This window comes from Gopherus evgoodei, chromosome 1, assembly GCF_007399415.2.
Source record: "Gopherus evgoodei ecotype Sinaloan lineage chromosome 1, rGopEvg1_v1.p, whole genome shotgun sequence".
In the NCBI taxonomy this organism is placed as follows: Eukaryota; Metazoa; Chordata; order Testudines; family Testudinidae; genus Gopherus; species Gopherus evgoodei.
In genome coordinates, this window is record NC_044322.1 from 364454349 (window position 1) to 364479977 (window position 25629).

At 53.7% G+C, this 25629-nt stretch overlaps 2 protein-coding genes across 6 annotated transcripts in view; one reads left to right on the forward strand and one right to left on the reverse strand.

The window, feature by feature from the left end:
• IRF5 (interferon regulatory factor 5) overlaps window positions 1-3974 on the forward strand; it is a 37566-nt gene extending 33592 nt beyond the window's left edge. For all 4 annotated transcript variants that reach the window (XM_030583419.1, XM_030583593.1, XM_030583331.1 and 1 more), the window contains 5 exons: window positions 88-118; window positions 1053-1364; window positions 1642-2031; window positions 2232-2350; window positions 3154-3974. In XM_030583419.1, coding sequence (XP_030439279.1) covers window positions 88-118; window positions 1053-1364; window positions 1642-2031; window positions 2232-2350; window positions 3154-3390 — 1089 coding nt within the window. In that variant the 3' untranslated portion in view covers window positions 3391-3974. The remainder of the gene's footprint in view (window positions 1-87; window positions 119-1052; window positions 1365-1641; window positions 2032-2231; window positions 2351-3153) is intronic.
• Window positions 3975-11087: 7113 nt separating this feature from the next.
• Window positions 11088-25629, reverse strand: part of TNPO3 (transportin 3) — an 86332-nt gene continuing 71790 nt past the window's right edge. For both annotated transcript variants that reach the window (XM_030532847.1, XM_030532935.1), the window contains 9 exons: window positions 24192-24252; window positions 23507-23647; window positions 22814-22930; window positions 20898-20992; window positions 20016-20172; window positions 19197-19364; window positions 18378-18490; window positions 13186-13277; window positions 11088-11331 (listed from right to left, as the gene is read on the reverse strand). In XM_030532847.1, the coding sequence (XP_030388707.1) occupies window positions 13217-13277; window positions 18378-18490; window positions 19197-19364; window positions 20016-20172; window positions 20898-20992; window positions 22814-22930; window positions 23507-23647; window positions 24192-24252 (913 nt within the window). In that variant the 3' untranslated portion in view covers window positions 11088-11331; window positions 13186-13216. The remainder of the gene's footprint in view (window positions 11332-13185; window positions 13278-18377; window positions 18491-19196; window positions 19365-20015; window positions 20173-20897; window positions 20993-22813; window positions 22931-23506; window positions 23648-24191; window positions 24253-25629) is intronic.

Consider the following 25629-nt stretch of genomic DNA (forward strand, 5'->3'; position numbering starts at 1 on the left):
GCGATTAGAAAGTTGGCCCCTTTACTTTGCCCTCTCCCCTGGGTCTGTCACTGCCCCAGTAACCGGCGCCTCCCGTCTCTCTTGCAGCTGCAGAAACTGACGACGCTGACGATAGCGGGTGAGTGTGGGGAGGGCAGGCCGCGGCGCCTGGCGTGGGGATGGGGCTAGTCTGCTCTCCGATCTACCGAGTCCTGGGGCAAGGCCCCTCTGCTGCCCGGTTAAACTCCTCCGTCCCTCGGGTGCCCTGCAAGCTGACAGAGTGCCTAGGTCTGCGACAGGCCAGTGGGGCTGCCAGCTGCTGGCGCGGCCTGAGGCCGGGGACTGTGACGGGCCCCAGTGGATGATCTCATGGGCCGGGACGCTAGCCAGGGCGTCTCTCGGCCTCGCCCCGGCCTATGGGCAGGATCACTGCAGCGCGGCCGCCGAGGGCCAGCAAAGTCTTGTCACCACTTAAGCACCCTCGTGCGTTCCATGGGGCTCTGAGCACCTCCCTCCTGAGTCTGCCCCCTCTGCCCCTGCTCCACCTGGACCCCCCACTGGGGAGGAGAAGGGGCTTCAGCTCGTGGAGGGTGCTGCCGTCTCAGCCCCATGGGCTCCCCCTGCTCTGTGCCCAGAGCTGCCTCCAGCCGATTGGGGCAAGGTGGGGCACAGGGGGCCTGAAAGCTGTGGGGAGGGACACGGGGTTGTCCCTCTCTTTCCCCGGTAACGGGCTGGGTATGTCCCCCAAGAAGTGGGTCCCAGCTTCCAAAGTGCCCCGGGGGCAGCTGCCCCTCTTTTAACCTCGATCCACCCTCCCGGACCCAGCTTCCATCCAGAAGGGTCAGTTGTTTTCCTCCTTTGCTCTCCATTAGGGCGAGGGACCTTGCACCAGGGTTGCCGGAGAGCAGAGGCCGTGTGCCAAGGGAGCTCTGGCCCGCTGGCCGGCCCTCAGAGCCTGGATGTTGGGCATCGTGGGCTGGAGCTGGGTTCGGCTGGTGATGCCAGGGCCCTGCCCGTGGCTGGCTTGGGCTGACGGGCGGGATCCTGAGCCAGTGTGTTTTGGTGGCTTTCAGATCCCAGCCAGTGCGTGGAGCCGCTCCCCTCCTACGTGTGGCCGAAGCAGGAAGTCCCGTATCCCAACCCCTGTGGGAACGGCTCTTTCCCCCCGCTGGGCACTCAGGAACTCCTCCACCCGGACGTGTCGGCGCCTCCGCCTCCCACCGCCGGCGCCTTCGCAGCAGGGGAGCTGCCCACCCAGAGCCCTGCCGGCAGCATGCCGCTGGGGGGGCCGGGCAGCCTGCAGAACCTGCCCCCCGGGGACGTGTCTCTGCAGCCCATGGAACAGTTCATCCCAGACCTGCTCATCAGCCCGCACATGCTGCCATGTAAGATCCTGCTCTGCCTAGGACCTAGCGCATCCTGGCTGCGTCCGTGCACTGCCCCTTCTAGGCTGGTGCACGGGCACTGGGCCTGCGAACTCTCCAGGGGGGCTACATGCCATTAGGTCTGGACAGTGCCTAGCGCCGGGACCATGCCGGCACGCGGCTCGTGACAGGAGTGAGGCGGGGGGGGGAAGCGTAGCGGTGTGACGGTAGCCCAGGACTATCAGGGCCCACCTGATTTCCCCGGCTAACAGGCTTGTCTCGCTCTCCCTGTGGCCAGTGACCGACCTGGAGCTCAAGTTCCACTACCGCGGGCGGCAGGCCAGCTCCCTGACCATCAGCAACCCCCACGGGTGCCGGCTCTTCCACAGCAGCCTGGAGCCCACGCACGAGCAGGTGGAGCTCTTTGGGCCCGTGACGCTGGAGCAGGTGCGCTTCCCCAGCACCGAGCACATCCCCAACGAGAAGCAGCGCTTCTACACCCACCAGCTGCTGGATGTCATGGACCGGGGCCTCATACTGGAGCTGCAGGGCCAAGACATCTACGCAGTCCGGCTGTGCCAGTGTAAGGTCTTCTGGACGGGGCCCTGCGCCGGCGAGCGGGCCGGCCCCAACCCCATCGAGCGCGAGAGGAAGATCAAACTCTTCAGCCTGGAGAACTTCCTCAACGGTGAGCGGAGGGGCCGGGGGCCAGCCCTGCCCTGCCCATCCTGGCTCCCCGGCCCCAGCCCCGGCCTCCCCACATGGCGTCTCTGCCCCCAGTCCACTAGGACCCCTCCTTTCTGGCCCTGGCTCCTCCCACGCGGCTGGGGGGGTGTCGCTAGATGTTGGCCCTGCCCCTCATGCCATGTCTGTTGTGGGGCTCCCTAGGGCTCATCCTGTTCCAGAAGGGCCAGACCAGCACGCCGCCCCCCTTTGAAATCTTCCTCTGCTTCGGGGAGGAGTGGCCGGACCAGAAGCCAAAGGAGAAGAAACTTATCACCGTCCAGGTAAGGGGTCCCATGCTCGCTCTCGCCCCTGGGAGCAGGGCCTAGGGCCCCCTGACTGGGCCAACTGTGGGCCTGTCTGCTGGCTTGGCTCTGTTACAGATCCTTCACCCTCTCCCCGCTTGGCCCATCTTCCCCTTTCCCAGCCTGCCAGCTGTGGAACTGTGGCCTTGCAAGCCGGGGTGCCAGACTGCCCAAGGCCTGGACTGCGTGCACGCAGGCCAAGGCTAGAACGGGGATGTGCCAGCCGACCCCAGTGGGCCCCCAGGGAAGGCCGAGTGCTTGGGGCCGGTAGATGCCTACAGCTTGCAAAGGGGGATTGTGAGGGCTAGGGGTGGGTGCAATTCCCTTCCCAAGCATGGGGTCACCAGAGCATGTTGGGCTGGGAGCCTGGTGACTGATCAGTCCTGGATGGGGAACTCGGCCACCGATTCCTCGCTGCTCCCTCATTCAGCCGGCCCCTTGGTGCTGCCGGCCTCTCCACCACTCCCCTCCCTGGGACAAGCTCAGGTATTATACCCGTGCTAAACAAGGCCTCCGCCCCGTGCAGCTTACGACCGAATCGCAGCTCTGGCCTGCCAGGAGGGGTGGAGACACAGCAGCAAGGGTAGGCTGTTAGCCGGCAGGGGTCAGGTGCTGGGAGCAGGGCTGGAGCAGGGACTCCAGAAAGGGGCTGGGTGACTCAGCCCAAGATCCTCCCAGGACGTGGGGGGCAGATCAGGGGTGGAGGCTGTGCGGGGGCAGGAGTGAGCTGGCTGCAGAGGGAAGCGGACTAGCTCTCTGCCTGCTCTCTGTCTGCCGCCCAGGTTGTGCCAGTGGCCGCCCGGATCCTGCTGGAGATGTTCTCTGGGGAGCTCTCCTGGTCAGCAGACAGCATCCGCCTACAGATCTCCCATCCGGACCTGAAAGACAAGATGGTGGAGCAGTTCAAGGAGCTGCATCAGCTCTGGCAAAACCAGCAGAGCCTGCAGGCCCACCCGGCCTCGAACCTGGAGCCAGGCCCGGGCCCTTGGGCAATGCAGGCCAGCAGCATGCAGCAGTGAGGACGTGGGCATGTCGCACACACTCACCCACTTCCCCTCCCTCCTGACGGGCGCCTGGGTGAGCCTGGCCGTGCATGCCAGCCCCGAGGAGCGGGAGACGAGGCAAACGGATCTCTACAGGGCGGTGCTCCGCCGGATCCATTGGTACAGGCTGCCCAGCTCAGCTGCCCGCTCCACACCAACCTCCTAGCTGTGGACCCCAAAAGGGCAGAGGGGAGGGGGCCTTCCTGCATGGGATGGATGGAGGCTGGCCCACATCATCACCTGCTGGGATTACACTAGGCTGCAGGCCAGGCCCCACCTTGCTACAGCACTGCAGGGACAGGCAAGGCCTGCGATGGAGGAAAGAGACTGTTAAACCCACGGCCCTGGGCACTTATGAAAACTGCCTGGTGGGTGGGCAGCAGGTGCTGGGGCTGCTGAAAGGACAGGCCTGGCCGACAGGCCCGATGCAGCCCACGAGCGTGAAGGAGCCCGAGGCAACACTGCAGTCACAGTATCTGGGAGCTGGTGTCACCCCCCCCGGGAACCAGCCTGGCACAAAGACGCAGCAAGGGAAGTGCTCAGCTGTTAATAAAAGCAACCACTTGCCTACGCCCGTGTATATGTGTGTGTGTCCCCTCACTTCCCCCATCAGGACAGGAAGGGGGCCGGCCCAGGGTGCGTTCAGCATATGGAAAAGCACAAGCCAAGCTCTTGTGCTCATTGGAACGTTTCTGCACCCAGGGCCCAGCCCACGCTATGGGGGAAGAGGGAGCGACATCGTATTCTGATGTCTGTAGTGATCACAGCATTAAGGGCTCGCACGGGGCTTGGCCTGCTGGGACCATAGGCAGCATTTGACCTACAGAGTCTCAGCCTGGGGCTGGACTCGGCCCGGGGTGTTTGCAGGCCTGGCGGGTAGAGTACACCAGCGTGGGTGTGGGAAACTGACCAAACCGCCCCGGTTCTGGCTCCAGCCCAATGGCTGGGGGCAGGACCCCTGCTGCTCCCGGCTCCATTAGGGCCACGCGCTACAGTGGAGCCAGGCCAGCAAGGAGCCGAACCCGCTACAGTCAGAGCCTGAAGCTTTAACCACTTAGCCGCTGCCTGCCAGCATAGCCTCCTCAGCAGTGGGTAACAGCTCCCCCAGCATTAGTCACAGCGGTGGCCCAGGCTCCCTGACGTCCAACAAGGGGGGATAACAAAGCCCCAGCTGGCCCAGCTGTGTCAACATTCCCGTCCCCGGGGCTCTGGCCTGGGCAGTTTTAAAGGTGCCACGCAACAGCACTTCCTCTGAGCCTGGCCCCAGCTTGCCCTGCGTGGAAGCTGGGCTAAGAGGTTCCCCTCGCTGCAGGCTCTGAGGTGTTGCAGCAGAATCCCCTTGTGCCAGCTGTGTCCGTGTGCCGCTCTCCTCACCTTGCCTCAGGGTAGAGCGTCATGCCAAGGATGCGGCCCTTTGTACCCAACCTACAGCAGAGCACGACCTGAGTCTTACCAGCCAGCCTGTTCCCGTGGCAGCAACTTGACAGCTGCGTGCCTGGTACACAGACCTGGGTCTGACTCAAATTGCTTGTAAACGTAGGGTTAGACCCATGCTGATCTTTCATGGTCAAGGCAGGTTTTAGTGCAGAGGGTCTGGTTACCTTTCCGTGGCTGGTGGAGGGCTGGGGAGCAGGGCATAAGAACATGAACAGCCGGACTGGGTCAGACAAAAGCTCCATCCAGTCCACTGTCCTGTCTGCCGACAGTGGCCAATGCCAGGTGCCCCAGAGGGAGTGACCCTAACAGGCAATGATCAAGTGATCTTTCTCCTGCCATCCATCTCCATCCTCTAACAAACAGAGGCTAGGGACACCATTCCTTACCCACCCTGGCTAACAGCCATTTATGGACTTAGCCACCATGAATTTATCTAGTTCTCTTTTAAACACTGTTATAGTCCAGCCTTCACAACCTCCTCAGGTAAGGAGTTCCACAGGTTGACTGTGCACTGCGTGAAGAAGAACTTCCTTTTATTTGTTTAAAACCTGCTGCCCATTAATTTCATTTGGTGGCCCCTAGTTCTTGTATTATGGGAATAAGTAAATAACTTTTCCTTATCTACTTTCTCCACATCACTCATGATTTTATACACCTCTATCATATCCCCCCTTAGTCTCCTCTTTTCCAAGCTGAAGAGTCCTAGCCTCTTTAATCTCTCCTCATATGGGACCCGTTCCAAACCCCTAATCATTTTAGTTGCCCTTCTCTGAATCTTTTCTAGTGCCAGTGTATCTTTTTTGAGATGAGACCACATATGTACGCAGTGTTCGAGATGTGGCAGTACCATCGATTTATATAAGGGCAATAATATATTCTCAGTCTTATTCTCTATCCCCTTTTTAATGATTCCTAATATCCTGTTTGCTTTTTTGACCACCGCTGCACACTGTGTGGACGTCTTCAGAGAGCTATCCACGATGACGCCAAGATCTTTTTCCTGACTCGCTGTAGCTAAATCATCCCCCATCATATCGTACGTATAATTGGGGTTATTTTTCCCATGTGCATTACTTTACATTTATCCACATTAAATTTCATTTGCCATTTTGTTGCCCAATCACTTAGTTTTGTGAGATCTTTTTGAATCTTCACAGTCTGCTTTGGTCTTAACTATCTTGAGCAGTTTAGTATCATCAGCAAACTTTGCCACCTCACTTTTTACCCATCTCCAGATCATTTATGAATAAGTTGAATAGGATTGGTCCTAGGACTGATCCTTGGGGAACACCACTAGTTACCCCTTTCCATTCTGAGAATTTACCATTAATTCCTACCTTGTTCCCTGTCTTTTAACCAGTTCTCAATCCATGAAAGGACCTTCCCTTTTATCCCATGACACCTTAATTTACATAAGAGCCTTTGGTGAGGGACCTTGTCAAAGGCTTTCTGGAAATCTAAGTACACTACGTCCACTGGATCGCCCTTGTCCAGATGTTTGTTGACCCCTTCAAAGAACTCTAATAGATTAGTAAGACACGATTTCCCTTCACAGAAACCATGTTGACTTTTGCCCAACAATTTACGTCCTTTTATGGGTCTGACAATTTTATTCTTTACGATTGTTTCAACTAATTTGCCCGGTACCAACGTTAGACTTACCAGTCTGTAATTGCCAGAATCACCTCTAGAGCCCTTTTTAAATATTGGCATTACATTAGCTAACTTCCAGTTGTTAGGTACAGAGTCCGATTTAAAGGACAGGTTACAAACCGTAGTTCACAGTTCTGCAACGTCACATCGGAGTTCTTTCAGAACTCTTGGGTGAATGCCATCTGGTCCCGGTAACTTGTTAGTGTTAAGTTTATCAATTAATTCCAAATCCTCCTCTAGTGACACTTCAATCTGTGACAGTTCCTCAGATTTGTCACCTACAAAAGCCAGCTAAGATTTGGGAATCTCCCTAACATCCTCAGCCGTGAAGACGGAAGCAAAGAATCCATTTAGTTTCTCTGCAATGACTTTATCATCTTTAAGCACTCCTTTTGTATCTCGATCATCCAGGGGCCCCACTGCTTGTTTAGCAGGCTTCCTGCTTCTGATGTACTTAAAAAACATTTTATTACCTTTTGAGTTTTTGGCTAGCCGTTCTTTAAACTCTTCTTTGGCAAACATAAGAATAGCCAGACTGGGTCAGACCAAGGGTCCATCTAGCCCTGTATCCTGTCTTCCAACAATGGCCAATGCCAGGTGCCACAGAGGAAATGAGCAGAACAGAATCATCAAGTGATCCATACTATTGCTCATTCTCAGCTTCTGGCAACCAGAGGCATCCCTACCCATTGTGGCCAATACCCATTGATGGACCTGTCCTCCATGAATTTATCTAGTTCTTTTTTGAACCCTGTTATAGTCTTGGACTTCACACCATCCTCTGGCAAAGAGTTCCACAGGTTGTGCATTGTGTGAAGAAATACTTCCTGCTGCCTATTAATTTAATTTGGTGACCCCCTACTTCTTGTGTTGAGTAAATAAAGCTTTCTTATATACTTTCTCCACACCAGTCATGATTTTATAGAGCTCAATCATATCTACCGTGTCGTCCCTGTTCCAAGCTGAAAAGTCCCAGTCTTATTAATCCCTCCCCATATGGAAGCCGTTCCAGACCCCAAATTATTTTTGTTGCCCTTTTCTGAATTCCAATATATCTTTTTTGAGATGGGGTCACCACATCTGCACACAGTATTCAAGATGTGGGCATACCATGGATTTATATAAAGACAATATGTTATTTTCTGTCATCTTATCTATCCCTTTATTGATTATTCCCAACATTCTGTTCGCTGTTCTGGCTGCCGCTGCACATTGAGTGGATGATTTCAGAGAACTCTCCACAATGACTCCAAGATCTTCCTTGAGTGGCAACAGCTAATTTAGACCCCATCATTTTCTATGTATAGTTGGGATCATGTTTTCCAATGTCAAATACTTTGCTTTTAAAACACTGAATTTCATCTTCCATTTTGTTGCCCAGTCACCCCGTTTTGAGAGCTTTTTGTAGCTCTTCACAAAGTCTGCTCTGGACTTTAGTATCTTGAGTAGTTTTTTATCATCTGCAAATTTTGCCACCTCACCGTTAACCATAAACGGTCTGGAAAAAGGGGTAAAATAGGACTAGGCCCAATACAGACCCCCGGGGGACACCACTATTTACCTCTCTCCATTCTGAAAACTGACCATTTATTCCTGCCATTTGCATCCTGTCTTTTAACCAGTACTGATCCATGAGAGAACCTCCCCTCTTAACCCGTGACAGGTGACTTTGCTTAAGAGCCTTTGGTGCAGGAACTTCTCAAAGGCTTTCTGAAAATCTAAGTACACTATATCCACTTGTTCTGCCTTGTCCACATGCTTGACGACACCCTCCAAGAATTATAGTAAATCGGTGAGGCATGATTTCCCTTTACAAAACACATGTTGACTCTTCCCCAACACATTATATTAATCTACATATCTGACAATTTTGTTCTTGTAGTTTCAACCAGTTTGCCCGGTACCGAAGTCAGGTTTACTGGCCTGTAATTGCCAGGGTCACCTCTGGAGCTCTTTTTAAAAATTGCCATCACATTAGCTGTCCTCCAGTCATTGGGTAGGTTAGTTAGTAGTTCTGCAATTTCACATTTGGGTTCCTTCAGAACTCTTGGGTGATACCATCTAGTCCTGGTGACTTATTACTGTTTAATTTATCAATTTGTTCCAAAACCTCCTCTAACATCACCTCTATTTGAGATGGTTCCTCAGGTTTTGGAAATCTCCCTCACATCCTCTGCCATGAAGACAAATGCAAAGAATTCATTTAGTTTCTCTACAGTGGCCTTATTGTCCTTGAGTGCTCCTTTAGCACCTCGATCATCCAGTGGCCCCACTGGTTGGTTAGCAGGCTCCCTGCTTCTGATGTACTTAAAAAACATTGCTATTACTTCTTGAGGCTTTGGCTAGCTGTTCCTCAAATTCTTTTTTAGCCTTCCTAATTGTATTTCTTCACTTCACTTGCCAGAGTTTATGCTCCTTTCTATTTTCCTCAGTAGGATTTAACTTCCACATTTTCAAGGATGCCTTTTTGCCTCTCACTGCTTCTTTTGCTTTCTTGTTTAGTCACAGGGGCTCTTTTTTGGTTCTCATTTTTTAATTTGGGGTATATGTTTAAACTGAGCCTCTATTATGGTGCCTTTAAAGTTTCCATGCAGCTTGCAGGGATTTCACTTCTGGTGCTGAACCTTGTTTCACTAACCTCCTCCTTTTTTGTGTCGTTGTTCCCCTTTCTGAAATTAAATGCTACAAAGCCTGATCCTAGCACAGTCAGTGGCAGATGAGCACCAGCTGGTGCGGCCAAACAGCCTGGGTGGATGATACCTGATTCTCAGTGCGTGTGGGCCCTATGCTGGCCACCTGAGGGAACTGCTCACCAGCACCTTTGAGCACAGACTGTAAGATTCCTAAAGATAAAAGCCCTTAGCCAGGCAATTTCGCTGCCTTTTAACCCTGGGGCAGGGTAGAGCAGTTCCAGCCATATGGCCTGCAGGCAAGTGTCAGAGAGACGAGCTATAGCTGTGCTGTTTAGATAGTATTTAACTGTGGCTCATTCCACCAGGATGGCCTAGCATATAAACCTTTATCGGGATCCTTTGAGCCATTCCAGGCTGCCGTATCTGTTAACTAGATCTTCGTCTGCATCAGAGAACCTTGCTCACCACTACACAGCACGGTAAGCTCACATGGTGCTTGCGAGCCTCACAGCACAGCTCGCTTTGATTAGCCGAATGTTACAGGGAGGGAGCTTTGAAGGCGTGCTGCTTTTACACAATAGATGGCAATGAAATATAGGTCATGCTCCGTCGCCTTGCTCAGAAGCTCATTGCTGGGCAATACAAAAAAAAAAAAAAGCACCTTGACTCTGATCATCTTTGATCGTTTACTTATTAAGTCATAAAAGCCAGCAATTCCCACCAGGCGTGGCCTGCGTTAGTGTGAAGTAGGGATGCTCTGGTGTAATTTCAAAGGTACTACCTAGGATTATAAAGAGATCACAGCCATACAGGCAGGTTAGTGAATGCTACTGTGCCAATCAGTGCACAAGGGAGAAGCTAATTCTCTTCCTAAAGTAGGAGAAGCCAACGTGGTCATAGAAGAGGGTTAAGCTGGGACTGAATCTTGTGACTAAACCACAGAAAATTAATATCCCGTCACTTGGCACAGTCCCTTCCAACAGCCTTCGCTGGTGCTACCCTTAAGGGTAACCGTGTCTTGCTGTCAATCGAAGAATGCTGACAGATCCTACCGTTGCCGGGATTTCTGAGCCAGAGCAGCAGCCGGGGTCAGTCCCACCCCTTGAAGGAGGCCTGCAGACAGGTTCAACAGCCAGAGAGACACAACTGACATTTGAATGTTTTCATTTATTTTTTTGTTTTTTTGTTTGTATTGTTCTCGAGATGGCTACAACACCAGACGGAACAGCATGCGCTCAGTTCTAACGCCTGCGCAGGGTCTCGGGTCTTGTCAATGTCAGATTCCCCAGGGAGCAGTTTCCAAATCTGTTGAATAAAATAGTCAGCCCCGTCACTGCGACCTCTAGAGCCCTCTCCTCTTCCCCCCCGCCCATGGTAAAAAACCCAAATAAAACCAAATTAAAAAAAAAAACTAAAAAAAGAAAAAAATATATATAATATATAACAGTCTATCCCAGGCTGACTCTCCTCAGGAGGCTGACAGATTGATGGCATCAGATTTAGCTAGGGGGAGTTGCTTAAGGAGGGCAGGGTGGGGTGGGTTAAGTTTAAACTCCCAGAGGTCTGGAAGTGCGCTCCACAGGGGCGAACAGCAGGATCCGCACGGTGCCGCACAGGGGAACCCAACTCCTCCTGATTGTTCTTTTTTGGGGGGTGGGGGGGGAGGAGGGGAGTGGAGGAAGCTCAGGGAGTTCTGGAAGTGGGCTAAAAACCTTGGTGCCTTCCCCCCTCCCAGTGCAGACAATTGGTTTTGCAGGTATCGTGTTTTTAATCCCCACGTTTTAAGTAAATTTTATTTTATTTTTCATTTCACAGAAAGTTTTCTACTTTGTTTTGTATTTTTTTTTTTTTTTTTTTTTTTTGCTACCAGGCAAATTTTTTTCTTCCATTCTTGTTTCTTTTCTCTCTTTTTTTGTTTTTTTCTTTCTTTCTTTTTTTTTTTTTTAAAGCGAGTCCACCGGGAAAGCAGCGTTCCCCCTACAATGCCGTAGGTCCGGCTGCAGCCATCTTTAGTCGGGTTGAGGTGCCCTCTCTCACAAACAGTAACTTCACTGGCGTGTTCCGGCGGGAAGCGTCTCTTCGGGTTTGACGGCGCACACGAGAGTGAGTGAAAGCCCTCGGCCACAATGAAGTTTGCTGATTGTGGGACATTCTTGGTTTGCTTATTTCCTGTCTTCTAAATAAAAAGACATTCCTGGCGGGGACAGAAAGCAGAGTCAATGTTCCCAGAGCAGGCGATTAACGGCTACGCAGAGCCTCCCACCTGCCTTAAGGAGCTCACCACCTAGAGCTGGGGTGGGCAAACTTTTTGGGCCGAGGGCCATGTCTGGGTAGGGAAATTGTATGCGGGGCAGTGGGCTGGGGTGCTGGGTGCAGGAAGGGGCTCAGGGCAGGGGCGCAGACTGCAGGAAGGGGCTCAGGGTTGGTGTGCAGCAGGGAGCTCAGGGTAGGGGGTTGGGGTGCAGGAGGGGTGCACAGCACAGGCAGGGGGCTTAGAGCAGGGAGTTGGGGGGCAGGGTGCAGGAGGGGTTCGGGCTCCAGAGTGGCAGCGGGGCCAGGGCAAGCTCCCTGCATACCTGCCCTGGCCCCGGTCCGCGCCGCCCCAGGAAGTGCTGTGGCCCCTGGGGGAGAGGGGGAGGACTCCACATGTGCTACCCTTGCCCGCCGAAGCTCCCACTGGCCGTGGCTCCCCGTTCCTGGCCAATTGGAGCTGCGGGGGGTGGTGCCTGGAGGCAGAGGCCCAGAGGTCGCAGGGACATTGGGCCAGCCGCTGTTGAGAGCGGCGCGAGGCCTGGGGCATCCTGGAGGCCAGATCCAAAGCCCTGAGGGGAGGAATCTGGCCTGCGGGCTGTAGTTTGCCCACCCTGACCTAGAGAGAACCTACGGACTGCCGTAAATACAGAGTAACTCCACAGAAGTTGGTGGAATTACACGGCTGTGACCGAGCCCAGAGGCTGAACGTTGCACCGAAGGGACTAAGCAAAGCTTGTATTGTCTTTCGAATGCTAATTGAGTGGTGGTGAACAACAGTCCTGGGATGAGCTTCTCTAGCCACGTGGGCAGCAGCAATGCCCGAGCCTGCCCCCTAGCCAACGCAATTCTCTCCTGACTTGAAAGGCCCCCCCGAGGATGGATTTAGACCTTGGTCTATTTGCTGAGACCAAGGAGTACAGCTGATTTGTCACCCATCCATTGGGAACTTCCACTTCGTTTCATACTGACAATCAAGCTGCCCTCAGAAGGTCAAGACGACTCATCCATTGGGGTTGAATTGGAACACACAGCCCAGGTGTGAGAGACTCCATTATCCCAAGCTGCCACGGGCCCTTTACAGATGAAATAGCCACTGAAGCTAACATCTGCGGGGTGCCAACAGGTGAGGGCAGCTCCCAAGTCAGCAGTGCCGCATTGCACACAGAACATCTGGCTAGAAACCCTGGCTTCCCACCAGCCAGCACACTGAGGCCCAGCAGGACTCTTCTTTCACAGAGAGCTGTCCCCCTGCCTGGGATGGCAAACAGCAGATGGCCTCAGGAGTCCATCACCCACAGGGTGCTGGATTATTTTGTCCATCAGCCCCTAGCTGTGCGTTGGGTCTATAGCACATGCCAGAGACACGCTCAAGAGGCAGCTACTCCCTTTGGTTACATTTGCAACCCCTGGTAGCCAGTGTCCGGGGATGGGCTTAGCGTGTGGGGTCAGCGTTCTGGGACCTGGGCGTGGTGCACAGATTGCGCCTGAAGTTGAGGGTTTTCAGACATCTGCCATCGACCAGCCTTTCACCCCAGACACGGTCCAGGATGGATTTGCTTCAATACATGGGCCTCAGGCTGTCTTGTCTACCACGGTGACCTAGGATTCTCACAAACAACCACCTCTTGGCATTTCTGACAGTTACCACTCTTACCACCCGTTGGCAACCAACAGGTTAATTTGTACTACAGGCCCAACCCTGCCCCCCCTGAAGTTGGCAGTAGAGGGGGCCATGGGGCCCCTGCTGTGAGGTGTCCACCCAGACCTGGAATATGACCAGATGGCATCTACTCACCTGGGAGACAGGCACAGAGTGGGCGCGCGAGCTATCGAAACAACCGGGTGAAGTCCCTCAGGGCCCAGCACACTTGTTTACATTCCTCAGCACTGAAAGACAAGGGCAGCTGTTAAGGGAAGGGAGGGATCCAGGCCATCGCCTGGGAAGGCTGAGCTGAAGCTGGGAGATGCTACAGCAAGTCAGGCCTGTTCAGACACCCCCCTCCCCCCCGAGACAGACAGCAGCCTGCCACCTCCCAGCCGCTGATTTCCCTCCTTAGTGACCTGGGGCCGAACGGGAACTTTACCACCCTTCAGGGAAGCATCTGAACACTCAGGCAACCTGACCGGGTTTCAGCGAGGAGACACTGTGCGTGATTGTGTGGGGGTCCCAGCACAGCACTGGGGGTCAGGAGCTCCCAGGTGCTGGCGTGAATGGCTCAGCTATCCCAAGGGCAAGGTAGGAATCCCACCTGCTGCCTCCCAAGAAGGGCTGGGAGGGCCAGGCTGCAGAGAGGAGAAAGCTAAGCAGGAAAACATCCAACTGAGACGGGGCCTTGATGGAATCCCAGAATGACGAGGGTCCTGGCCTAGCTCTGGGCCACTGACTTGCTGACTGACAGAGACACAAGGGTGTGAAAGGGCTGGAGAAGCAGGCCTGGACATGCTGATCTGATCTACCCCTTCACCGCTGGGGAGGAACACAACGCCCATGTGCAGGCCTGGGCAGAGCCCTCAGCCCAAGCAAACTGGAGCTGCTGAGTCACAGGGCAGAGAAGACTGAGGCGAGCGTTTGAGGGCCATGTCCAGACTTGTGAAAGCCCAGCGGTGAAGGAATCCCAGAACTCATCCTGCTTCGGAGCAGGGCAGCCAGTCACCTAACTCTTTGCAGCTTCCCCTCCCCTGTGTGACACTGCAGGACTGACGGGAGAGGAGAAAAACCTGTTCAGCGATGGAAAAGGAGGGAACTCCAGACCCCAGCTGGGGCTTTCTGCCATTCCCGATCCTGGGGGGACAGACTGCAGCCTCAGTCTGTACAGAGCTTTCATGGGGTTGGGAATTCAAGAGCCGATTCTTCCCCCAGGAAAACCCAGCCCAGATACGCTGCACAGGCACTCGCGGAGGGATCCCCACTCGTGTACAGCCTGCCCCCAGGACGAAGGGGCAAGAGAGCATGGTCCCAAGAAACCTGCACTGGCACTAAAACTAGAACGCTGGTCTCTGGATGCCAGCCCTGTGCTGTAACCCCGGGGGCATCCTCTGGCACTTGGGGGGGGGGGGGGGGGGGTAAATGTGCTGTGAGCCGCATCACCGGAAATCAAAGGGTTACCGGGGGGAGGGTCACGAAGCCTCCAGGGAACAAGCTCCTGTTCTTTCCCAACACTGCCCAATCAGGCAGGGCTGAAGGGCACTAAGGAACCAGAGGGCTTGATGAACTGCAGCACATACAGCACAGAACAGCCAGATACCACGGTGAGGGGCACGTAACAATCAGTCCTGGAGTGTGGCTGGTTTAGAACAGGAGGCAAAGAACCACCAACTGATATTAACAATAAGCTTCCCAGCCCAGTTTAGGCAGCAGAATGGAACTGCCCCGTTTAAGAATAAAGGAACGGCCAGACTGGGTCAGCCCGATGGCCCGTTTAGCCCAGTATCCTGTCTTCTGACAGTAGCCAGTACAAGAGCTTCAGGGGGAGTGAACAGAATAGAGCAATTTTACAGGGATTCATCTACCTTCCCCTCCCAGCTTCCGGCAGTCGGATGCTTAGGGTCATCCAGAACATGGGGTTACATCCCTGACCACCTTGGCTAATAGCCACTGACGGACCTATCCTCCAGGAACTTAACGAATTCAGTTTTGAACCCAGTTATACTGCTGGTCATCACACATCCCATGGCAGTGAGTATTGTGTTGTGTGAAAAAGGACTTTTGTTTGGATTAAACCTGCTGCCTATTCATTTCATTGGGTGACCCCTAGTGTGTTGTTTTTAATTGTGGGAGAGGGTAAATAACTCCTCTGTTCACTTTTCCTGCACAAGTCATGATTTTATAGACCCTCTATCATAACCCCCCTAAATCATCTCTTCTCTAAACTGAACAGTCCTGGTCTTTTTAGTCTCTCCTTGTACGGAAGCCATTCCACACCCTCAATCATCCGTGTCGCCCTTCTCTGAACCTGCTCCAGTTCCACTCAGATGGCGTGGCTAGAACTGGACACAGTAGTCAAGGTTAGGCACACCATAGATTTATATAATAGCATTCGGATTTTCCTGTCTTGTTGTTCATTCCTTTCCTAATAGTTCCCAATACTTTGTTCGCTTTTTTTGACTGCTGCTGAGGACTGAGCTGAAGTTTTCAGAGAACTAGCCATGATCACACCAAGATCTCTTTCTTGAGTGGTAACAGCTAATTTAGAACTGGTCATTACACAGGTGTAGTTGGGATTATGTTTTCCAATGTGCATTACTTTGCACTTATCAGTGTTGAATTTCATCTGCCAGTTTGTTGCCCAGTTACCAGTTTTGGGAGGTCCCTTTGTAACTCTTCACAGTCTGCTTTGGACTTAACTATCTTGAGAAATTTTGTATCATCTGCAAACTTTGCCACTTCACTGTTCGCTCCCTATTCCAGATCATCAATGAATATGTTGATGTCACGGGTCCCAGCAGAGATCCTTGGGGATCCCACAGTTTACCTCTGTATTGTGAAACCTGACCATTTATTCCAATCTTTCGTTTCCTCTCTCTTAACCCATTACTGATCCAGGAGATGACATTCTCTTAGCCCAAGACAGCTTAATTTCTGTAAGAGCCTTTGGTGAGGGGTCTCGTCAAAGGCTTTCTGAAAAATCACGTATTGTACGCTATATCCCCTGGATCCCCCACATCCACACAATCACTGATTCCCTCAATGAATTTGAAGAGTTTAGTGCTAGAGCAGGACACAGAAGCTACCCAAATGTTTGAAAGCTGCATGGTCACAGACGCAAAGAGAAATTTCTCAAAGATGAGCACAGCAAAGGGATACCAGGCCATGGAATTGGTCACTGACCCAAAGCATTCTCTGAAAACCAAGAGAAACTGTTGCCTATTCCAAATGATTGTCTTCGCTGCCCAAATGGCAGAGCAGCATCTTCACTCAATGCCTAGTAATCAGACACCTCCATTGCTTGAGATAACGGTAGCATCCAAGCAATCCACTTGCACAGTTTTCTATTAGACATCAAGGCCAACATTTTCAAACATGGAGGCTCTCAAATTCCCATCTGTGACAAAGTGGGGGATTTTTTTTATTTTTTCATGGTTTTCCAATGGTTTGCATGCAGAGGGACTCAGCGTCCCTGGGTGTTAACGGTTTAACGAGGTGAGGGGAGAGGAAGTTTGTTGTTACAGAGGACCAGAGAGGGAACTTGGGACCCCGGCCCATGGCCTGGAGGAGGGACACCCCAGCGACTGTTGACCTGACACCCGGAGACCCAGCTCAGGAGTCCCAGCTGGTTCTAGCCAGTGGGAGGACAATGGGCTGCGAAGAGAGGACCCCATGATCTAACCAGCTGGTTCCAGCCAGAAGAAGGCGGAGAGGAGAGGAGGTCCAGAAAACCCTGTTTACCTGGAAAGAAGACAATGGACAGAGGCGGGGCCTGGGGCTGGTGATATCAGATGCCCAGCTAGGAAGCAAGGGGGGGCTCGGGGCTGGAGAGAGGAGGCAGGCAGGGCTGACCTGGATGCAGGGAAGACAGGGAAGGTGCTGTGCTGAGGGAGGCCAGGCCTGAGGGTCAGAGAGTTTCCTGTGCTGTGTTCAACGCTCAATAAACCCTCCTATTTTACGCTGGCTGAGAGTTGCTCCGGTCTAAAGAACAGGGTTGCACCATCCTCTTTGTGGGGGGAAAGAGAGGGGAGCGGAGGCCCCGGGGGTCCAGAGCAAGTGGACTCCCTGAGGGGGCCCACGGCAAGAGACAGATGTGCTAAGGCTCAGAGAGGTGCGGCTCCAGGAGGTGGAAGGGCCAACTCTGGGAGAGAGAGGACCCCTGGGAAAAGGGCTGTCTTACTGACAGGGGCACCCCGCACAGGGTCAAGAATGGACATGACCTGTGAGTCCATGACACCATCTCAACAGGGGATGTTATTTTCAGGGGGCTGAGCAATCAGAGCTCCCACTGAGTCAGCCTTTCGGAGAAGCCGAGTCACAGGCATCAGCCCTTTTACAGTCACAGAATATGGTGCCACCTGTGCAGAGGCAGAGACTCAGCACTTTGCTTTTCAGGATAGTCACATGGACAATCTGTTGCAAGTGACAGTGACTGAGTCAGTAGCTAGCTGACCGGCCAAGTGGCCGGAACGGTGCAGCTGAGCACTCAGAGCTCTGGAATAACTCAGGTCTAACCCTGGCAGCTGCAGACTCCCTCTATGACTTGTAAATGGAAGATCAGACTTTCCTCACAGCAGCGGGATGCGTGCATACAGGGCTGTATCGTTTAGAAGTAGTATCCCCGTCGGCTGATGCTTCATGGTCTTGCTCATCTGTAAGAGCTTTTCCTCGCTGCTTCAGTGACCCAAAGAAGTGCAGGGGCTGATAGCAGGGGGGGAAGGTTTATTTTAAATTTACATATACAGCTTTCCATAATAGAGGAGGATTTTAGGTTGACCCCTAGGTTTTATCAGCTGAGTCTCTGCACATATCGCAAAGCACTCTCAGCACAAGAATCACCATGGCAGACTCCCAGGGTGCTGGCTTTAGCGGAAGCAATAATCCTCTGTAAGGGATGCCTCTGGCAGCCACTGCAGTACAATACAGATGATCGCGTATTTGGGGTCAGGAAGGAATTTCCCCCCAGGTCAGATTGGCTGAGCAGTGGGAGATTTTCACCTCTCTCTGCAGCACAAGACACTTGTTGATTTCAACTAGAGTAAATGGTGGATTCTCAGTAACTCGAACCCTTTAAATCACGATTTGAGGACTTCAGTAACTCAGCCAGAGGTGAGGGGTCTATTACAGGAAGGGGTAGGTGAAGTGCTGTGGCCTGCAATGTGCAGAGCAGACTAGATGACCATGATGGTCCCTTCTGCCCTCGAAGTCTCTGACGATTGAGTGGACACCCACACTGAACCGCCCAGTGGCAGGTCTGTTGCTGGCCCGAGAGAGGTGCAGGGGGACGACTCGTGGTAACACCTTTGTGAACAGGGCATCCTGCCAACCCAGAGTTCACTCACCTAGTCACCTCCTTGTGAAAGTCCGTAAGTTGTTTGTGCGTTACTTGGATGGCTCCCCCGGTTGTTTCCTTTGGTAAACCCTTCAGTGAATTCTCTAGCCAGCGACAAAATGTCTGGAGTGGGAGGAAGGCAAAAGTTAAAAAATTATTGCTGCAAAAAGAAATCTAGACTAAGATCTGGGTTCAGGTGCTGCAGGGCCTGCATCCCCAGACAGCCTATTTTTAAGTTTCATTTTTATGGGTTGTCTTTGTACTGCTGGAATGAATCATTTTAAGTGAGCACCAAACCCTGCATGTGCCCAGATACTGCTCGGAACGATTCACAACCCAGCAGGGATAGACAACTCGGGCTGAGCAAGGATTGCGTTCTGTTACAGCGGCTATCAGCCCACAGGCACATCTTCCTGTGCTGGCTGAGAACGGAGAATCAACTTCTGAGGGAGGGTGGAGAGATAGGATGTGAAGCAAGTCTTGAAACAGGAAGGAGTGGGGACAAAGCAGAGAGATGGACAAGCCAGCTAGCAAGAATCACTGAGCTAAAAGCACTGGGATTGGAGCACTTGAGGGAGGTGGAGTAGGGGGTGGGTGCTAATCTTCACTGCTGTAATTAAAGAGGACACAAGTTTTTATTATTCAGGCTGGCCAAACTGACCCTTGATGTTCTGAGAGCTGCTAATCGCTAGCTCCACCTTTCGTTCGCTCACATCCCTTGAACCCCCCTGGCAGGCCCGTTTCTCCCCGTGCCAACACCGGGCTCACTGCAGTCATGCGTTACACTTCTACCACGTTTTCTTTCTGGGCGCGGCCCAGCCAACCTTACCGGCCTGTCGATCTGCATGATCTCCCAGAGCACCTCGGCGACGTCAGGCAAGGTGTAGGGGGGCAGGCAGAAGCAGCAGGTGTGCAGCAGCTGGCTCACGAGCTGCTGGCCCAGCTGGTTCATCACTTGCCCGATCAGCTCCTTCCGCAATTCAAAGTCCTCTTCATGCTGCAGAAAGAAGAGGGGCTGGGTGAGCATTGCCCGGCAGGGTGGCCTGGGGCACGTTTCCACCTTTGGATCCCTTCCCACCTCCCAGTGCCGTTTGCTCACCGAGGCAGAACTCGCTGCAGTGACCGATGGGTGGGACAGAACAGAAGATGGTAAGGCAGCACCAGGGGTTCCTGTGCTGCCAGCTGGCACCTGAGCAGCCCTGCGTAGGCAGGACATTAACACTGGCACCAACTGCTCCCGACCCCAGCGAGGAACAACTGGCTTTTTATTGCCTGTGACCTGAGTGAGAGCCAGGAACCAGCCTGACGGGTCAAGGGGCCAAGAGGAGAGACCAAGGCAGCGGTGGTTCACCCTTAGGAACACCGTACAACGCATTTCCTCCAGCAGAGCGCTGGGTGAGCAACCCTGCTGGTCTGGTTAACATGGGAACAGCACCGCAGGCTGGGGCTCCCCACGGGCAGGTGGGAGTCCAAATCTCACCTGGCTCTGAATAGTTCATCTGTCAGCTGCAAGTCCAAGAGCAATACAGATAAATGCAACGAGCAAAGCAATCCCCAAACCAGCCAGCTTCTCTCACCTCCCCAAGCCAACTGAGCAGGGCCCTTTGTGACCCCTCAGCTAGGAGAAGAAACGCTGGGAACCACTCACGTCATTGGCCACCCCAGTGTGGACGAGGTCGCGCAGGAATTTCATGACGCTGCAGTTTGCGTCCCGGTGGTCCAGGGTAGTGGAGGCGATGGCCCACTGCAGGATGGGAATGATCACCTGGCTGCGGAGCAAGGTGATTGGGCTGCGCTGGATGAACCTGGGCAGAGCAGAGAGAGATCAGGGAGAGTTCAGCACGGTGCGAGCCAGGAAGCAGCTTTGCTTGGCAGGCTGGTTTGGACGGATGCCCCAAGGACACAGCAGCTTTGGGGTTCAGAGGGTTGCCATGTCCCTTTCATGCTGCCCAGGGATGTTCCCTAACCTCCAGCGCTAGTCACAACAAGACTCAGGGGCCTCCTGCTCCCCCTCCCTCCTGATTGACAGGCTAGCCCCAGAAGACAGCATCCTGACTGCAAGCTGGACTGCACTGTACCCTGCTGGAGACCAAGTTATCCTCAATGCCCACGGCTGGAACTCAAGTAACGGGGAAGCAGGAAAGCCCCGATCACTTCCAAATCTGGCGCTGCAGCCAAAGCACCTACAGCAGCTACAAAGGCGCCCTGGGCTGGCAGGGGACTCTGGAGGACGGAATCTTGTGATTGTTGTTGACGAGTCTCGATTCGTGGGTGGAGTGGGCAAGGCCATTCTGATAGGATTGTGAGCATCAACGCAAGGGGATGGGGGTGCGTCACTGTATAGCTTATAAATCCAAAGGAAGAGGAGGAGTTATTAAAGATGGACGCTCCTTCTGCCTGGGAAGCAATACGTGCATTCCCACACACTCGGCCGCCAGTTGCGCAAGGAGCAGAACTGGCCAGACCCGAGACAGCAGAGGGAGCGCTCAGGACGCGAGGCAGCAATCTCGTGTTTAGGTGAAGCGGTTACCTGGTGGCTAGCCGGAAGAGGTCGTCCACGGTGTCTGGGTGGTTCTGAAGGCCATTCTGCTGCTCTAGGAGCTGGAAGGTAGGCAAGCACAGCGCCTAGGAGAAGGGGATCGTTAATTAACGTACGCCGCGATCTCTAGAGATGGCACGAGACAGAGTTCGTCCTGGGGTGCAGGCAGAGAAAGGACGGAAGACAAACCAAGGGGGCAGGGGGCGGCCTGCTCACTTTGCGGCATGCCGGCGTTTCCAATTAAAATGAGGCACTGTTGCAGGGGTGGCTGGTGGTTTAGCTAAGTCTGAACTCCTAGAGCCGGGTGGAAGCAAACCCAGCAGAGGCAGAGAACATGGTCATTTAACTCTTTCCCCATTTCCCTGGTCTCCCTGTATCACTCAGACTCACCTGTGTTCCCCGCAGTAATACCAGCCACATGTTTACAAAGCGCCTTGCATTGACAAAGCATGACCTTAGTCTGAGGGCCCTGGGGAGGCAGGAATCAGTCTTCCTGTTTTAGAGACGGGAAACTTGCCCAAGGCCAAACAGTTCTGGGACAAACCCAGGTGTCCTGACTGCAGCCGTGGGGTTGAAGCCATAGGACAGTCCCTTCCTTGCCCGTACAAAAGGCTGTGCTCTAGCTGGGAGGAGCAGCGGGAGTCTGGTGATGCAGCTTTTGGGTTTGGTGACTTGCTGCCCAGTGTCTCCATCCCTTTGCATCTCAAACACCACCAGGGCAGTGAACTCCCTGACTCAATTTGAGTTTGCTGAGCTGACAGCATGGCTGGCAGGACAGGCTGCTCCAAACCCGTATCTCCTCCTAGGGAAGCACCTCGAAGATGAAACACCAAAGGCCAGGCCGCAGACTGCGGCTCAGCTTCCCTCACCGCAAAGCTGAGTCTCCGTGTCTGAACCTAGACTGGGGATCCATGAGTGGCCGCTTTCCCCACAAACCAGTGAGTTGTAGCTGGCGGGGGCCTGGCTTCTCGGCCACTCGCTAGCCAGCAGGTGGCAGAGATGCAGAAGCTGCATAGGAGCCCGAATGCCAGCTCTGCCCCGGACACTAACTGGGTGATGGGCGAAGCACAACGGCGACAGCAAGGCTCAAAATTCGTCCAGTGCTTGGAACGCGTAATGCCCCCAGCACTCAGATGCTGGGTCTGGGCCAGTGACAGTTTGGCAGTGCCTAGATCAGGGAGCGCGCTGTGCTTTTAGAAGGAATGTTATGGGTTCCGAAGCGCAATCAGTTCCTTATTCTCCCCCCTGCCCGCTCCCCACTGGGTGTTTTGATTTCCTGTGCTGGATCCACAATTTATTTACCAGCACAGGGGGCCCAAGCTGGGAACAGAGCGGAAGGGTGGTTTTCTCCCATCCCACCAGCACCACTGTAGCAACATCAAGGAATTTCAGGTGGGGCAGGGGCTGACCGGGCATCTGGCCTAGCGCAGCAATCCCTGAAACTGGCACCAACCACACCAATTGACATGAGAGAAGAGGGCGTTTAAACTGAGCGCGCCTCTTTTTGGCTGTTTACACACAGCTGCCGGCTCAGGGTGGGAGACGTGCCCCATATCAGGTAGGGAGCACCGTGAGCATCAGGCAAAGGTCATACAGAAGCACCCTGAGGAAAGCCACAGCAAGCTCAGTCCAATATCCTCATCTGCAGCGAGGGATGCAGCTGTGCCAGCTGCTGAACGGGGGCGAGTCCCAAGGGCAGCCCAGCAGAAATATTATCTAGAACATCCGAGTGACTTAGGAGCTGAAGACCCATTTTCAAAAGTGACACTTGGAAGATGAAGTCCCATCGGCTTCCAGTGAGGAAAGCACAGAGGGGGAAGAAAGGAATCCAGAGCTGCAGCCAAGTGGGATGGCATGGAGCGGGCACCGTTCATCCCCGGAACTGGACATGCCTTCGGGAGACCTACCTGCAGCATGTCTAGCAGCCCCTGCCGGCAGCCTTCCTCCATCCCGTACTCGTCCACCAGGATGCTTCCGAGGTACAGGAAGCAGGAGTGTTGATGCGCCTGGTACACGTTCACCATCTGCCAAGGACACAGCAAACTTACTCGAGCTCATGTCCCGCTCCAAGACACACGGCCAACACTAGCTGGCCCAGCCAGCAGCTTTAGAGAGCAGGTGCATTTCCTAGCACTGGGAAGCCCAGGCTTCCAGACCCCAGTGGCGATTCACCTGCAGTATGGGAGAAATTCTTCCCTGCAAAGGGCCAGCTCAGCCCAATTCCCCAAGGCTTGGGATCGCTGCCTGAGGCACTGCTCTGCTGTACCTCAGCTCAGGTTCGTACTGCACTCTGAAAACGGGAAGGGCTGATCACTAGCTAAAGGATCCCCTTGTTTCCTCACATGCTGTGGGGGCCAGCAAAGCTGGAACTGTCCCCACTGCCTCACACTAGTCAGAGTTCCTTATGCCAGACGTGCTGCACTCCATGGACCAGTCTCCTCCCTGACAGAGGCCTATACCTGGGGCTTCAATGTAAATCTCACCCAGGGGCTCAGTCAACTCACCAACTGTGAGATTTCGCCTTCTGCACACACTGATTCCAGACACCCCAAGTGGATGAGCAGTTCCTCCACTAAGTATCTCCCCTGAGACTCACTCACCTGTGTGACCAGTGGCTGCAGCAGGGCCGCAGACCCTTTGCCTACACAGCGGACAGCAAAGCGGAGGCACCGGCAGCAGCGTTCCACGATGCGGTTATCGGCACGATGTTTGTTCAGGGTCTCCGACAGGACCGGCCAGATCTGAGTAAGGACAACAGAGAGGGTTCCAGATATTCAGGAGGGACCCCACAACCACTCCATTTACTACAATACTCTGCGTCCTTATAGTCCCCAACTATTGGCAAGAGACACCCTCAGGTACACCACCCAACTGCCAGGCAACCGAAGCTGCGGGCACCTCCTGGATGGAATCCTTCCCGCGTATCCAGCGACCGTGGCTCTCACAGCTATTCAGCCATGGATCTCAAAGCACTTGACAAAGAAGGGGCTAGAATGTTTTGCTCAAGGTTTGCCTTAATTCCTCTATTTGCCAAGCAGAGGAGTGAAAGCGACTAGGATACAAGCCCATCGATTCTTCATGCCCATTTCCCCCCCTCGGGAGTTCTATAGCAGCCTCTCTTCTCTGATTACAGGGACGAGCCAGCAGTGACTGTTCACCAGCCCAAAGCCAAACCTGCCACTGGCGAGACCGGCTCTGCCCCATTCAGTGATGGGGAGACCCCAATTCCTGGCTAGATGCGTACAGAGGAGGACGGCCTGAGGCCTGGCACCGATTTTCACTTACTTCCTGTATGACTTTTTGGCACGGATGGGTCTGGCCATTTTCTACAATGGGGTTGGTATGCCTGGGAAAAGCAAAGAAAGGGTTAAGCGCCTTTTTAAACATACAAATTACCTGGTGTTAACTCAGTGCTGATGAAACATGCCCAGGTGACAGCCCTGACCACCGATGCCTCCATTCACCCCCCTGCCGCACAGGTACACCATAAACACAAACCGAACAAGCTTCCCACATCTGAAGAGTCCACCTGGGGTGCGGCGGGAGGGGAATTTTGTCTCTCTAGCCTCTCTGACGAGATGATAGACAAGAGAGTCAGTTAGAGTCAGCTCTGGGGCTGCAGACCCATTGCGTACTGCACATTTCACAGCCAGAAGGAGTCACTGTGGTACTTGAACTGGAAACCAGGTGATAAAGGCAAGGCATGACACAGCGTAACCATGGGATGGGGTCCACAGGAGCCCATCTGGCCCTCTCCACAGCAAAGAATGTTACTTACCTTAGTAACCAGAGGGCCTTCGAGATGTGTGGTCCCTAACTGTAGGCCACCATGCGTACACATGCGCTCCGTGCGCCCAGAGTCAGAGAACTCGTTGGTCCATGCAGGTGCCATTGGTCTTCTTGTTCCTCCAACTGAGGAGAGACAGGGCCGAGCAGACTGACTGCTTTTCCAGATCCTTCTCTACAGCTAATTCAAGACTGCTCTGAAGCCGAGGGAAAGGGGGTGGGTATAGACTACAGATAGGGACCACACATCTCAAAGAACCTCCAGTTACTCTAAGGTAAGCGACTTTCTCTTCTTTAGGTGCTACTCCCTGTCTGTATTCCACTGGCAGTGAGTGACAAGCAGGACTCAAGGTAGGAGGGGGGCATGAGGATGCAGGCAGCAGAGCCGTTTCAGGAACTGCTGTCCCCAAGCAGGCGTCAATGGGAGTCCTGCACTGAAGCATGTCTTGGGGGCGTGTGGAAGGAACTCCACGCAGCTGCTTTGGAAACATCAATCAGAGGCACTTCTTGAAGCAATGCCACTGATGTGGATTGCGCCTCACCCCAGGTAAGGGAGGAAAGATTAGATAGCCGAGAGAATAAGATACAGCCAGAGATCCATTTGGAGAGCCTCAGAAGACACAGCCTGACCTGGGACTCTTCCCGCTACAGTGATAAACAGCCCGGGAGATTTTCTGACCAGCTTTGTCCTTGCGCAGGTAAAAGGACAAGGCTTGTCGACGGGATGGAGTCTCCTCTCTTCCTCAGATGTGCGGTATTTTGGAAGACACAGTTAAGTGGCCTGACTGGTTCAGGTGAAACAAACTGCTTGGGGGTGGGGAGGTGAGTTTAGGATGCAAACACAATGAAACTGTCTCTATGAAACATGGCATAAGGCAGAGCCACCATCAGTGCTCCGAGCTCACCAACCTTCCTGGCTGAGGTGATGGCTACCAGG